Source organism: Neopsephotus bourkii, unplaced genomic scaffold, assembly GCF_033783945.1.
Source record: "Neopsephotus bourkii isolate Nb327-2 ecotype Australia unplaced genomic scaffold, CSIRO-AGI_Nbou_v1 NB_1037, whole genome shotgun sequence".
NCBI lineage: Eukaryota > Metazoa > Chordata > Aves > Psittaciformes > Psittacidae > Neopsephotus > Neopsephotus bourkii.
Window position 1 is genome coordinate 2430887 of NW_026901526.1, and position 15529 is coordinate 2446415.

The following is a 15529-nucleotide window of genomic DNA, read 5'->3' on the forward strand; positions in this document are numbered from 1 at the left end:
TCTTGCCTTATTTAAATATTGGAATATTATTGCTGTTACATGGATGGATGGATTTTGCATGAATGTGAGTAATCTGTAGTTAACTATTTTGAGGGTTTTACAAGTAGGTATAACTATTTTGTTTGACGTTGGCTTTTGCGAGATTTCTGTCTTCAATTATCCTCTGTCTCTTCTTCTTGGCTATTAATCTTCATCCATTTGTAACAATATAGGGAGATTCCTGACCAGTCGGGTTTGCTGAACATGAGGAAAAAATGATGGGAGGGGTGTGGAATTAAAAGGGGGTTAGAGAGCTTAGAGGCAAGAAAGAGGAAGATTAAAATGGTGAGAAAAAGACAGACAGAAGACACAGGAAAAGGAATGAAGAAGGTCAGAGATGATAAATTAGAAAGTAGGATTGAAATACATATGTTTCATGCTTGAATCAGTCAGCATAGGTCTGAGTTTCTCTAGTGACAGTCTTTACGATCAGGACTCAATAGATTCAGCTGGGGCTGGATACTGGTTTCCTCAGAAGGGCTGGGGGTGATAGGGAGGGAGATTAGAGCACTGATTCATTGCTCCCCAGCTTCAAGCTGACCTGCTGAGGAGTGCTGAGTAAATAAACATGATACAGCAATACAAAACACATTGAGCAAATCCTGCAAATTGTTTTTCTATTATTCCTCTACAGTGCTGCTTTATGTTTTGGATTGATTCATTGACATTGCTGTGCTGTCTTTTTGAGTACAGGTCTGTACTTTAAAAATCAAAACCAAAGGAATCTATTTGCTTCTGGTTAGGCAAGGGCTCTGGCATAGGCAGTAAAGTTACTCGAGCAGGGAGTTGAGACCTCAAAGATTTATGGTTTTGGACTAGAGTGAGATACAGAGAAATGTGGTTTCTTGGAATAATCTGAGGTGTTATTGAACGATACCGCTTTCTTTAGACACAAGGGAGGTATAAATGACTATGTGTTCAAATACAGGTCGTGCACATCTAAGGGAAAGCTTAACCCTGGCTAAATGGTATCATCCTGTGTGCTACACAGTCTGTTAGACCCTGTGGTATCTGCGAGACACAGGTAGATCTCTCTCAGCATTTCTTAGCCCTGCTGCTAGAGGCGGTAAAGCTAGAAACACTTCAAGCCACTTTCTGCTCTGTTTCTGCCTATGTGCTTTCAGCTACTGAAGCACTATACTGTTATTATCTGGCCTATAGTTCCAGTTTCATAGTGCTTTTGACTTAGTTCAAACCAATTCACAGCGCTGTTGAGAAACAATGTAACTTGGTAGCAAGGCTTTTGCTGCTCAGCATCTGAAGCCCCCCTTCCAGCAGCATTTTCTTTTGGCATATTAAGAGATATCAGCCCCTATGGGAACCTTACATTAAAAATGGATGTGGCAGACAAGAAACTATTCGTAGTCAAGGAGGGGAGGCAAGTCAGTGTGTCATGGATCCAGGAGTTAAACTTCAGTTGCCAGTCTTTGAACATCAGCACATCTTTCCACAAAACAGTGCTGGATCTGTTAGCAGTATTTGCTGGAGATTTTTCCACTTCAGTTACCATTGTCAATTGTAACTGTGATTACTGAGTATTCAGAAGGTTTCATTTTCCTTTTCTTCCCTTGTTCTTTCTGCTAGTGACCATGGAATGAACATGAAAAGATTTGGAGATAAAGGGTAGGCGACCATGCACTTTGCAGGTACTGGAGTTTTACATGCAGGGATCTGGAAGAAGTCTGATGGCACATGTCAGAGCTTCCCATAGGCACTGCACATTTGCTGTCAGGTCTTAACAACTTCTATTTGAGCTATCTTGGGTGCTTTTCATGATGGAGAGGGCAATACTTCACAAGCACTTGAGCTAAAGGTTGAGTTGCAGGTAAAACAAAGTCATGACCCTGCTGTCTCAGGATGCTCTTTGAATTTAAAGATTTATTTATTTAATTAATTAATTGTTACAAAGTTTGGGAATAAGAAATCAACAGGACTTTGCAAATCTGTGAAGAAGTGAATGAAAATCTGGAAAGTATGAATGAAATAAGTCACTGCAGGGGGAAATTCCCGCTCTGTAACCAAAGACTTCAGACCATTCATGGACTCCTGAAATAACTGTGTGGGTGTAGTCTGGTTCTGTAGCTCACATGAGAGGGACTGTACTTCAGTTTCCTTGTGTGGGCCTTCAGATATGTCCATCATAGGTTCCAGCTTTAGAAAACAGTAAGGTGGGTGTTGCTGTCAATGAACCAGCTGCATTCTCCTTCCATCATCCTTCATTTGCTGAGTCTACTAATGGTGGGGTAGAGTGGCAAGGGGAGAGGATGTGCTCTGCTGTAAATAAATGTGCACTCAAAGAGGTACATTGTCCATATGTCTCCTCAAATAAGCAGGCTCTGCATGGAGGATGATAGCTGATTAAATCATCCTGCATGTTTCCAAAGTAAATAAGCCTTTCTTGCTCTCATTTTCCTTCAGAGGGAGGAATATATTTCATTATTTGGTACTAAGATTTGGTTGAACACCTTATTATTAGCTTTATTAATATATATGGTATACACAATTTGTTATTTTCACGAATGCAACTGTGATATTGAAGCGGACCGGTGCTTTTCATCTGCTTAAAAAGTCTCATGTATTTACAAAAACAATCGCTAATCTAAATAAATAAATAAATATCTCAGTCATATTTCTGATCCTAGGCAATAATATGTGTTCCTCCATCGGGCTTCCTAAATACCTGGGTGTTTAATTCAATAAGATATTTATCTTTTCTATTCCTTTGCTACTTCTTTTAAGGCTCTTTTCCCCCTTTTCCACATCTGGTGCTCACATTCCCAAGTTGCCCCCTCCCTTTACCTATCTCCCCAGAAGCTCCAGCTTAGAATTTAGCTAATGGATTTCTAATTCAATTTGGACTTCTGCTGGGATAAATCAACCTCATACAAAATAATTTATGGTTCTTGAAAAATTGGCTGTGGATGAAATTAGGTAACTACACCAGGCAAATAATAATCTCATTCAGGTCCATGGAAAAAGTAGTGAGTAGGTAGATATTCATGAGGCCTAATGTTAGTCTCTGGACAGCAGTCTTACCAGGTTGCCCCTAGCCTGTGGAGAAGGTCCTTCAGAGCACCCAGCATCAGGCTCCTGCTCTGAATCCTGCTCCTCTGCGGCTCCGTTAATACAGAGGACGACCAAAGGCAAAACTTGCATCAGTTCCAAGATAACCAGACTTTGTTCCCTAATTATTTCATAAACATAGATTTGTTTGTGGTCCTGTGTGTGACAGTTGTTGGCTGTTTAGTAAATGATGCTGACAGGTACTTTGGAAAAATTTTGACGGGACAATATGAGTACCGAGTTGTTTACTCAGTTCAAATAGGAGTGCTGCCTATTAGTCTGCTACATCCATTTTGCAGATGGGACTCCGAACCCCAAGGTCACACAAAAATATCTGTCCCCTGGGTCTCAACTCAGTGCCCTAACCAGGTGGCCATACAACTGAGCTATTATATTAGGTATAGGCAAGTGTCCTGTGTTTTTCAGATATGGAGTGACTGCAATAACTAGATTAACTGTACACTTCAGAGAGCTCATGAAATCAGGATCCATGACATCACACTAGATCTCAGTTCTATTAATTGCAAGATGTGGGATCATCACTCTTTGCTGAGAAAGATGCTTGCATTGAAAGCATTAGAAATCTGTGAGCAGAGCTCTGCAGCAGTTTTAATAATGGGAAAAGTAAGAAGAAAAATAACAATTCTTGCTGGAACCAAAGGATTGACATTTTAACCCTAACATAATCATACAAGAAGCAAGCTCAATTATTAATATGAAACAACATAAAATGCTAAGAAAACATTTACAAAGTACCATGTTCAGTTACAGATCCTCTCTCAGTCTAGCAGTATGGAACTGCTTTCATTGTGCCTGAGCCATCAACAATAGGTTGCACACAGATTTATCTATATTAAACCAACTTGTGCTGTGTAATATGATTTACCACTGGCCCTAAAATCCACCTGCCCACAGTGGACGACTCTGCAGCCTGAGCTCTGTCGTTGCTTCTAGTATATGATAAAGCCTTAAGAAATACTTGCATGAGAAAAGGTAGGCTCAATTCTTCATTTGTTCATTGCATTTGGGATGCTGCATTTGGACTGTCGACATAGCAGTCAGATGAAGGACCTGAGTCTGAACTTCTGATTCTAAAAGTAGATGCAGAATTAATTATCCTTGAATTTTTTCTGAACAGTATGCTTTGGACTATACCCAGGAAACTTGTACCTGGTAGGTGTTGAGAATGTATTTTCTGTGCTGTAAAATGCATCCTACCATCTAACCATAAAGGTTAAGTTAGGTCTTGTAAAAAGTCTTTTCATATTATTGTAACAGGCACCTACTTTCATGTTCATGTATATATGACAGGCTCTGTCCGGTGTGACAAAGAATGCCCGAAGGGGACTTGAGAATGAATAGGTTTAACACAAAGTATTTTAGCCTAAGCCTTGTCCATCTTTAATTAGTTATCAGGGTTAAAGGAGGGGTCAAGAGCCTGGAGCTGCTTTAGGACTAATGTGTCAAAAGAAAGTGAAGCCAAACACTGGAGAGGAAGTGATGCTCCTCAGAGGTTTAATAATTTTTTGACCCCATGTCAACCATTATGACTACTAATGGCAGCTGGGGCACAAATGTTTCGAATTAGACTTTGCTTTGCAGGCAAAGGAGGGGATCCCATGCCATCATGCAGGCCTATCACAAGCTAGAATCCAAAAGGAAAAATACATTTCTGTTTTACAGGCAGGACTTGTGGTCTGACACTGGAAGTTTCTCCACTGTTCATACATTGCATTAGTATCAGAGAAAACAGGACTAACAATAACGTGCAGCCAGACTGTTAGAACAATACCAGCAAACCATGCCTAACAGGTGTGTTCATTCTCTAATCAGACTAAATGCCTAGAGCTCACACTTAAGAGAATACAGTGTGTGTGGTTGGCAAAGTGGTTTTGTTATATGACAGAGTAAGAGAGATTAAGTTTCAGAGGCAGCCTGCAACCCAGTTCTGCTTTTATGTTTTTGTTTTGAAGCATAAATATTTTACTAGTTTTAAACAAATCATAGAATCACTTAATTGTCTAGGTTGGAAAAGACCTTTAAGATCATCCTGTCCAACCATTAATCCAGCCAAGTCCACCACTAAACCATGTCCCTAAGTGCCACATCTACATGTCTTTTAAATACCTCCAGGGATGGCAACTCAGCCACTTCTCTCACAGGGCAGCCTGTTCTGGTGCTTGACAACCCTGGAAGTAGAAAGAGAAAGCAACAGGACAAAGAAGAGCAATTATCCACAGGATAATAATTACCAAAAAACGTCAGTGGTGTGATTTGGTGTTTGTACAAACTCTCTTGTTTTATTTTCAGGAGCTGTACTTGTGATAACCATGGCACAGTAACTAAGCCAACCTTATAGTAGCTGAGGATTAATGAAAGTGTTGTAAAGAGGGATGGTGGCTGCTGGCACACAAGACAGGGCAGCAAAGAAACAGGGCCATTGCATCTTCACTTGACATTTCACACTGTTAATGCTCATAAATCAGCCTGATCCCCAATGATATTCCTCCTCTTGTTGTATGTGTTTATATGGTTAGGCACCCTCACACAAAATAGTACTTTCAGATCACTGGATTAGATTTCTTATACTAGCAACAATTAGCATAAAGCTCATTGCCCAAAAAACAGCTTGGTGCTTTTTATACACAACAGAGAATAATTTCATTGCCTTGCTTGAAATCTTACCATATTCTGGCCTTTTCCTACACCAAGTCCAGTGGCAACCAGTATCTGTACCATCTCCTGCATGTTTAGGAAACAGGTGGTAGTCTAACAGTTTGTCTCAGGGCAGTGGTAAAGTTCTGGATGCCAAACCTTAAATGTCACGTCTGTATATATACCTGCAATTTTTGTCTTTGATTAGCAATGGGTTGTATAAAGAAATCTCTCTCCCTTGCAGAGGACTGCGGGAGTTGTTTTGAGGATGCGTGTTTCGTCTTTAGTTTTTTCTGATCTGATTGATCATAAAATTGCCATTAGCCTCAAGAGAAGCAGAAACTTTAATTATAATTATGAGGTAAACAAACTAGAGGAAGATGTGGGTTTTTTTCCCAGGCAGTAATATATTACTTGCAAGCTGCTTTATACTGGTGCAGTCAGTGTTTTCCTCATCTAGACCTGATTCTTCTTTTGCTTAATATGATGCAAATTAGATCTGACTCCAGTTGAATTAATTGCTGATTACCAGCAGCGCAGTTTATTGAGGTAAGCCAGGCAAAATACATTCCAAACACTGATCTGAGAGAAGGGAACTGATGCTATCAAATCAGGGGACATGGAGCACAAGCTGACTGCTTGTAGGTAACAGTTGCACAGTGGCCACATTGGCCCTGGCCGTGGTAACTGTTTACTCTTTCATCTTCCTCTATATCTAACTGCAGCATTCATATGAGACAGGAGTACGGAAAGGAGTGCACAAGAGGAGAGGCACCTGGTCAGCATGGTGCTGCCCATGAAGCGTTCCTGCTTTGAAACCACAACTCCCAGTCTTAGCAGGCACCCTGTCTAAAGCCAGGCCATGCAGTACTGTTGCAAAGAAAAGCATAGCAGTTTCTTCTCCCCTTCAGCCTTTTCAAGCTTTCTGGGAAAGGCTAGTTGGGGTAGAATGAGCATAATGAATACTATAAGTGTATTAGACATTTCGTAGCCTACCTTCTCCGGGCAATTCCATGTAGGCCTGTCATTGAATAATGGAAACCTTCTTCCTGGACTCTTTAGTTGAGCCAAAAATCCAGTTATTTCTTATACAAGAATCCCATTGATTCAGTTTTTGAAAGGGCTTCAGGTTGGTGCTTGTGGCTGGCAGTGTCTCGCATATTGATTCCCATGCCTCTGTGGATGTTGTAGTTGTGGTAGAGGTGCAGGAGGACAGGAAAGAATGTGTTTGGGTTTTGTTTGCTGAGTGTGTGTTTTTGGTGCAGGGGGTTGGCTTTTGCCAGCAGCCTTCTGATCTATACATAGGCACTCGGTGGATACGTTCCTTGTTTTCAAAGTGCATGCAAAGCTTGGGTTTAACCTCCTGGGGATGTGTTGCTTAGCTGAGATGTGCTAGGAGGGTCTTCACTGTGCTATGCAGATGCAGGGGAAGTTCATTCCTCTTTATGGTCTTTATTTATTTTGTTTGTATACTGAAGTCACCCCAAAAAGATTAACATTATATGTCCTATCAATTTCTCTATTACTTTTCCCAGACTCTGACTTTTCCTGTACTCTGCTTTCCCTGTCAAAAAGAGCATTTAATGTTGTGGGTGCTCAGTAAATTCGAGCCTGAATTTCCCTTGACCTTGCTGTCACAAGAGTTCAGCAAGGTTCAGCAAGCATCTGGTTTGTGGGCTGCCACAAAACCAAGCCTCCTCTTTAGGGGTATAAAGCCCTGCAGTGAATTCATCCAGCCTTCCAAGCTGGCCAAATACTATGCTGTTATAAATTTACAATTGTCCTGGGCTGTTTGGTGAAATCTTCTACTTTTGAGATGCTGAAGAATAACATATGATTGCCTTATTGCATGCCTACCTTGCAATCAGCTGGAGGTAGCTGTGACAGAGAATAAGTGCTGAAAAAGTCACCCTCCTCCTCCTTTTTATCCAGGGCAGGGAAGGAAAATGTGCTTTCTCCTTCAAGACATGGGCTGTACTTTGCTATGCCAATGTCCTGTGTGGTCTCCAGGGCTGAGATGGGGGCGAGAAGGCCCTCTGATATGGGAAATACTCAGTAGTAATTCATAGAAAAAAAATCCTGTTTTCTCCCATTTCTCATTAAACTTGGCCTAATTTTGCATTCATAGCTCCCTTGCTGTTATGGAGCTATAAGATAGAGGTGGGCTGTGTGGTATACAGGATGTTTTGCTTCCTAGCATTCCATTTGGTGGCACCATGATAGTGCATACCCTTCCTAGGAGGACACAAAACCCTGAGACCAAAGGACTTCCAGCTGAGCAATTTTCCTTTCCTGAAAACATGTGCACTGTAATCCAGACCCTTGTCTCCATCCTGATAAGCTGTTCTACTGAGCTAGCACCTGCTGTTAATTTCACAGTAAACAGTACTTCTTGCTCTAGAAAGCTTTTTAATCATAACATGAAAAAAAAACCTGAACAGAAATCCCATCCGTACAGTCAACTCCAGCTGCCTTTCTTGCAGCACATGGGGAATGATCTTGCCGAGTGATGGGCATCCAAATGCAAATGGAATTAGCTTTGCATCCATTCATTTTAAATTGCTCTTGAATCATTCTGAAGTAAATTCCATTTGAGAAGAATTTGCTTCAGGTCTTGCACAAAGAGATAATGGTCCAATATATTATGATCTAAGCAATAATAGTTCAAGTCTCACAGTTGAGAGATATAGTGAGTTATATGCTGGGTTGATGAGAATTAAAGCTTGATATATAGTAATAAAACTAGTGATCTAGAGATGAATAGATTGGTATAAGGAGCAAAATATTTTCCTGCCACAGATTAGAGCAGGGATACTAGTCCATAAAGAGGGAAGTATACCATAAAATCTCCTTTTTCACTTGTTATGCATGAAGAGCTATAATGTGTACAGTTCTACAAACAAATGCATGAAAAGAACAAAGACCTTTCCTAACATCAAGTCTTTGCCTACCTTAGGCAAAGGTTTGTTTTACCTTAAAATAAAACTGATCTAATATTAAACTACAATTCCTATGTGTGACAGTCCATGCCAGCTTTTATCAATGCTGATCTCAGTGGCACTTCACCTGTTCCTATAGATTTTACATTTGACTTGAGGTTAAAAATATATATGTAGTTGTCAGATATTACAGAAAGTAAATAAAAGAGCATATCTATATTTGGGCCAGCAACTAAAATAAAAATTGCAAATTAATTTTATAGATTAAAATGCCTTTTTAAAATTTGTTTTTATAATATGAATGAATTGCAGGAGCAAAACCAGTTTAGTGGTACCATTAATCAGGTCTTTTGTCTTGCTAATATAAATCAGTCAATAACAACAGATGGGCTGTACACTTTATTATGTGAAAATAAAGATGAATGTGACATGCTGCAGAAGTAAACTTGCAGCTCAAAGTTACTGAGCACAGAAGGGGATTTGTTACAAGAGAGAACGATATGTGCCTTGCATTTGTGTTTGATCAAGGTTGTTAAGGGGAGCTTGCTGCACATGAAATTGGCATAATGATTGGAAATCAAGTATGTGAATTTTTAGTGTTTGTATTTACACTTCCAGATCACTCCCAAATGGTTTAAATAGCTCTTTTCCTCCAGACAGAAGGGGAAAATGTCTATCTACTTAAAAGAGTTATAAAGTTTGCTGCTTTGTCATACCACTGGGAAATGAACATTTTTAATAACCAGTGATAACTGTCAGGAAGATTCAGATCAAAGTCTCAGGCAAGATTTATACCCTTGTGTAGTGATGGAGTGCACAATGGGATGCAACCCCCATCAAAATTACAGAAAAACACCCAGCAGGCCACACAGTTATAACAAAGTCATCCCTGAAAAGCTTAAGTCAGAGTTTGGTCTTTGTATGGACAGAGGAATGACCTGTCTTTAACTAGAGCTGGTCAGGAGAAACCTTGATTTAAGTATTTATTAGATTATTAGAAACAGTGGCCTCATGAAAATATTGATTCATGAGATTGCTTCAGTGTTGCCAGAAGTTTGTTTTATAGAGAGTTGCAAAATGTCTCGGCTTGGTCAAATGTCCTGTGTTGTCTTTTTCAGAGATAAATATCTGTGTGAGATTTTTTTTTAAGAATATTGTGGTTTATAATTGCACTGACATTATAATTATGCTCACATGTTCCTGCAAGCATTACAATGGAAGCATAACAGCCTATTAGTCTAATTAAGAAAACAAAGTGCAAGACTTGAATCCAAGATGCATAGATGAGGCCCTCAGTGACATGGTTTAGAGGTGGTCCTGGCAGTCCTGGGGTAATGGTTGGACTTGATGCTCTTAAACGTCTTTTATAGCCTGATTGATTCTATGGTTCTATGTGTGTTGGTTCAAAACCTGCCCCAAATCAGCATTCTAAACCATGCTACAGCCATGCCTGTTGTGATAGGCAAGCCATCATTAGGAGATTTAAGGTTCTTTCTCCTCAACCCATCCTCATCCCAAGAGGTGAGTACCACAGCCTGGGACAGGGGAGCTGTGGCTGCACACCCTGTATACCTGTAAATAACTACCCTGCACCTTCTGCTGGTTATGGCTGGCGTGCCTGGGCAGCCGATCAAATCTCTTTGGGGAAAGCAGGGAACACCAAGAGACTTCCCACTGTGAATCACACAGGCTGATTAAGCCACCTGTTACCTTTCAGCATCTGACTGAAGGAGTGAGGGGCCCTGAATGCTAATGGAGGTAGGACTAACTTTTCAGTGTGATTGGGGTTTTTCTACCAAACCCAGCTGTGATCATATTCTGGATGCTTCTCTTGAGAATTTGCTCTATAAAAACAAACCAAAAAACTCCAGTGTTGCTACTGATATGAAGAGTACGAACTGAATGAACGTACTCCAGATTAAAAAGAAATAAGGACCTTTCTTAGCTACTATCTTATATTTATTTTTAAAGTGCAGATTTTAAAAGCCAGTTTTTAGGTTCAAGGCATCTTCTGCACACTCTGTGTGACACTTTGTGAATGGTTTCTGTCTATGTTCCTAACATTTAAGAGCAGTTCAAATGCCTCTCAATAGCAATGAGAAAAAATGTGGAAAAATAAAGCTGGGCTTTATTATTGCTTAAAAAGAGTAAGGTGGAATTATAAAAAGAAGCCTGTAAGAAAACTGGTTTGTATCTCACTGCAGGATGCCAGGCTGGTGAAGAGAAACGGCGATCACCACAAGCAAAACATGAGATTAGGTTGTACTGGGCAATACTGAGAATCCACTTTAAAATAAAAACAGTATTTAAACTGCAGAAGCAGTTACCTTCAGGAAGAACAGCCAAAACCCACACACGTTCTCCAGGCTGATGAAAGAAATTATTTTAAATCACACCTGTTTTCTCCTCTGCAGCTTGCTAATCCTTTCTTTAAACCTTTTAGTTACATCTTTGATAAGATGCAGTTAGTTGGTCAGGCAGTGTTAAGTATTGTCATTGATAATGTGCAGAAATCTAGCAGTGAAAATAAATACATTTGTTCCTCCAGTCACCAGAAATTAGTGAAGCAATACTTGTTTAATTATGAAACATATGTGTGCTTTGTTAGTTTCCATCTGTCTGCTCACTGATTTGCAATTAAATGACCAGAAGAAAAAGATACGTCCTGTGGCAATTCAGAGGAAATGATTCATCTCTAATGGTTCTATGTAGTGGATGTCTATGGAGCAGCATGTGCGAGAGGGAGACAGAGTGGAGAAGAGAGAGAGATATGGATAGAAGGGTATGAAGAATGCTGAAAAGCCTCATGCTTTGGCTCAGACATGTTTTGTTGTCATGAAACAAAATGTGAATTCCCATTAACTTACCGTAACTTGTCTTTCTCTTTTGAAAAAAATGGGGAGCAAAGTGGAGCAAGGAAGAAGTACCTAATGGGGAGAGGAAATGGGATTGCAGAAAAGGAGGCTGGTGTGGTCAGAATGAAAAAGAAACTGCAGAAAAAAAAAAAGGAATGATGGAAAAGTGATAAAAATTCTATCACTGAACCAGTTCACTTCTACTAATTCCCAGGGAGTGATAGGGTAATGAGTCAGGCCTGATACTCTTTGTAAAATGAGACATCCAAAAGGGCAGGAGTATTTTTAAATCAATATGAAGGGAAAAAATGAGTAAGTTGGTGAATGTATGTTCTCTTCAGAAATAGTTTCACAAGAATCTTTTCCTGTGTAAGGTATTTCTATCACTGATGAAGATGTACAGTCTACCTCCATGTAGCTGCATGGATGGGTACCATATTACATTCTTCCCCCATCTTCTTCATCTGTTCTTGTTCTTTCTTTCTGGAAGAGCAGCAGCTGGAGAGCCTTTCATACCCCTTGTAATTCTTGACACAGCCTGCACAGGCATGTCTCAGGTATGGGGATGTAGCTGTCTGATATTTCATCTTCATGAATACTGGCAGGGAGAAGATAGCCAGCCATCCAAAGTATTTTTAGTTTGAGGTTCTGTAATGTTTTATTGATCATCAGCCGTGTCTGTCACTGTATAACGATAACTACTTTAGAGGCAGAAAGGGGGAGATTGGGTAAGGTCTTCAGGACTGTCAGCTTACTGCTGGTGGTGTCAGCAGTTGGCGTCCCCCTCTGCTTTGCCACTGGGAGCTTCTTGGATGTTCTTGTGCATTGATGGCCGGGGGGGGAGGGGGGGTAGAGGGGGGGTGGAAGTAGGTTATTTCTCTGCTGAATTGGTGCTTTCTGATATGGCAGACTTCCTCTGTAGAAAGGGGGAGAGGGGTTGGTTATAAAGGGGAACTTGTGAAGAGGGAGGGAGAGAGGAAGGGAAGTATGTGTGTTAGGTGTTTTCAGGGTTGCCTCCAGTTCATTGGATTCTTTTCCTCCTTCTCTAGACTTCTGACATTGACTTCATTGATTACCAGCAGCACTAGAGAGGTGCAGAGGTTCCTTACGTCAATAGCACGCATCTACATTGGCTCAAAATGTCAACATCTCACAGCTGCTCTGCCCCATGTCCCACCTCTGATTCCTCTCCATAGTAAGGACTGCACAGACTAGTGCACCACAAACGAATTAAATAAAGCATAGCTTGGTACCTTCATCAGCAGTCTTAGCAAGAGAGTCAGGGTATGAACAAAGAGGCACAAAACGAACTTACATTTAGTTGTTTGCCCTTAGAGCAGATTTCAGATTGCTAATCTGAAATGAGAAGCACTATTTCCTATTTATACCAGCCTCAGTCAGTGCTAGCTATGTTCATGCACTTGATTAAACAGTGAGATAAGTGTGTGTGGAAAGTGTGACCTTGAAGCCTCCAGAAGTTTCTATTATTTCTTTTTACGGTTTTGCAGGCAGCTCTCCCAAGTGCTAACGTAATGTTTTATCGCTGGTATTGCTGCTGATGATAACAAAGGACCATTCCCAGACATGTGAATGTACACATCCCTGTCACATCTTACAGAGGAAAGAGAGCTCAGGATGTGAAGAATAATTTCTTCTAGTCTGAAAACACCAGTGCATTTAAGCCTTGGTCTAGGAACGCTCCTATGATAGCATTTTCTAAAGAAGCTGCTTCTTTTGAAACTTTCAGAAAGTGCTTTTAAGCATTTGCCAGCTGAATTTTAGTTGTTTCATTTGTCTTTTTTTTTTTTTTCCTTCCTCTACAGATGATGATTTCTTTCATGAACTTCCAGAAACTTTTCCATCTGATCCTCCAGAGCCATTGCCCCACTTCCTCATTGAACCCGAAGAGGCTTACATTGTGAAGAACAAGCCTGTGAATTTGTACTGCAAGGCAAGCCCAGCCACGCAGATTTATTTTAAGTGCAACAGTGAATGGGTTCATCAGAAGGACCATGTGGTGGATGAGAGAGTAGATGAAACCTCTGGTGAGTTTGTGTTATGTCATGGAGGGCTGAGATGGAGGGCATTAATGTCAAGCCCACTGTTGTAATCTACCAGATACTTCATATGGCAGCTACTTTAATTCACTTTTGATTCAGCTGTGAATTCTGTATCTGGCTTTACTGAACATTTGTTGTCATAGCACAGAGGTGGTTTCTGCATTTAGGTCAGTTAGTAAAACATGATTGTAGAGCACCTTGCCTGAATTTGAAACAATAAACCAGGAGATCATGCACAAACAAAATGCAATTGCTTTCTCAGCCGGGTCTACTCCCTGTTCACTTCCCCAACATCACAAATTCCAGTGGTTGCACTGTATTGTAGTCACAGACCAAGAACCACTTTCTCCCCAAACTGCCAAAGAGCAGTTGGGTTGTTCCTAGAATGATGTTTTCCTGGGGAGATTCAAGAAAAAAAAAAAAAAGCAGAATTTTAATCAGCTTTCATCAAGAAAGAAGCAGAAAGCACACCTGGGCACAGTGTAAAGCAGTTTGTTGATCCAGAGCAACCACTTGGGTGTTATTCCATTACCCTCTTCTGCCTGTTTCATTGACCCTGTATGAAGAAAAACTACAGTAGTTTAGCAAGGATAATATATTTTATTTTTTTTTTCAAAAGAGGAAGCCAAGAGCCTTGTCCTTCCTCAGTCAATACCAGAATGAGGTTTTAAAAACTAGAGTAATAGACCAGCATAGATCAAAGATACGATTGTTCCTATTTGGGAAGGCCGGTAATCAATAGAGTTTGTGTCATATGCAAGGAGAGGAGCAGGACTTTTGATGGCTCTAAGAAATAACTGGATACCAAGCAAGAAGGTACCTTTCATATGGGAATTACGCCACTATTTGGTCTAATTACTTAGAAAAATAACTCCACCAGATGTCTTGGAAGTCTCCTGTGAACTGGGTTTTATTTGTTTCAGCTCATTTATTTGCACAGAGATCAAAAGCATAAGCTTTTAATGGTACTGTGGTACAGTCAGCTTGAAAAAGGGAAGGTGGGTGTAGGAAGAAAAGCTGTAGAAAAAAGGCTGTATTAAACTTCGAGCCTGTTTGTTTGTTTGTAAGAATTGGCTTTTCCAACAAGTTGACTGCAGCAGAAAAAGTAAGAAAAAAGAAATTCTTTTTTACTTAAGGCATCTTCATTTTTTTTCATCCATGGGAGTATACTGGAATGAAAGACAGGCAGGAGGGCAGCTATCACCAGTTCAAAAAATTAACTAGTGTTAATTTTTAAACTTTCATTAATATCAGCATTCAGAAGCATGGAGATGCTTCACTACAGGTGAAATTTTTCACTGCAGGTGGAATATTCCTTCTTTTTTTCTCACAAAACTTAATTGTAGAAAAACTTCAAGATGCCATAAAGCAAATTGCATTCTACAAATGTCAAAGGCCAGCCTTGAAAAGAGTTGCATCTGAATATATTGAGAACAAATATTTTGCATAACAAACAGCAGCAATTATATGCAAACAAAACCCATATCCAGTTAGAGATTAACATAATCTACTGGCGTCTTGGGGTGGGGGGAGGGAGAGAAGCGTGTCAAAAGCTGTGCGTATCATATTTTTAGCACAAGAACTACAAAACCCATCACATTAACAGCTTGTTAAAATGCAACTGTCATCGGAACCTACGTTTGTTAGTCAACCTGGATGTTACCAAAAGGTTGATTAGAGCATGGTTACAGTGATTGTGCACCTTCTGGTAAGCAGACTGAGAATCTGGGGCTCATAGCACAGTTAGTATGGAAATGGGTAAATAATTTATTTAAGGCAGTGGCAAAAGAATATCTTCTTCAAAGCAATGGAAGCTCAGGAAAATATATCCACTGCAGATGGAGCTGGAGGAAAAGTTGCAGGAGACACTGACTCTGAAGATTCATTCCAGTGCCTAAAGAAGGAGGCATCAGCTTGA

At 40.2% G+C, this 15529-nt stretch overlaps 1 protein-coding gene across 3 annotated transcripts in view; it reads left to right on the forward strand.

Moving 5' to 3' along the window:
* Positions 1–15529, forward strand: part of UNC5C (unc-5 netrin receptor C) — a 251183-nt gene that overhangs the window by 148044 nt on the left and 87610 nt on the right. For all 3 annotated transcript variants that reach the window (XM_061360947.1, XM_061360948.1, XM_061360949.1), the window contains exon 2: positions 13375–13596. In XM_061360947.1, the coding sequence (XP_061216931.1) occupies positions 13375–13596 (222 nt within the window). The remainder of the gene's footprint in view (positions 1–13374; positions 13597–15529) is intronic.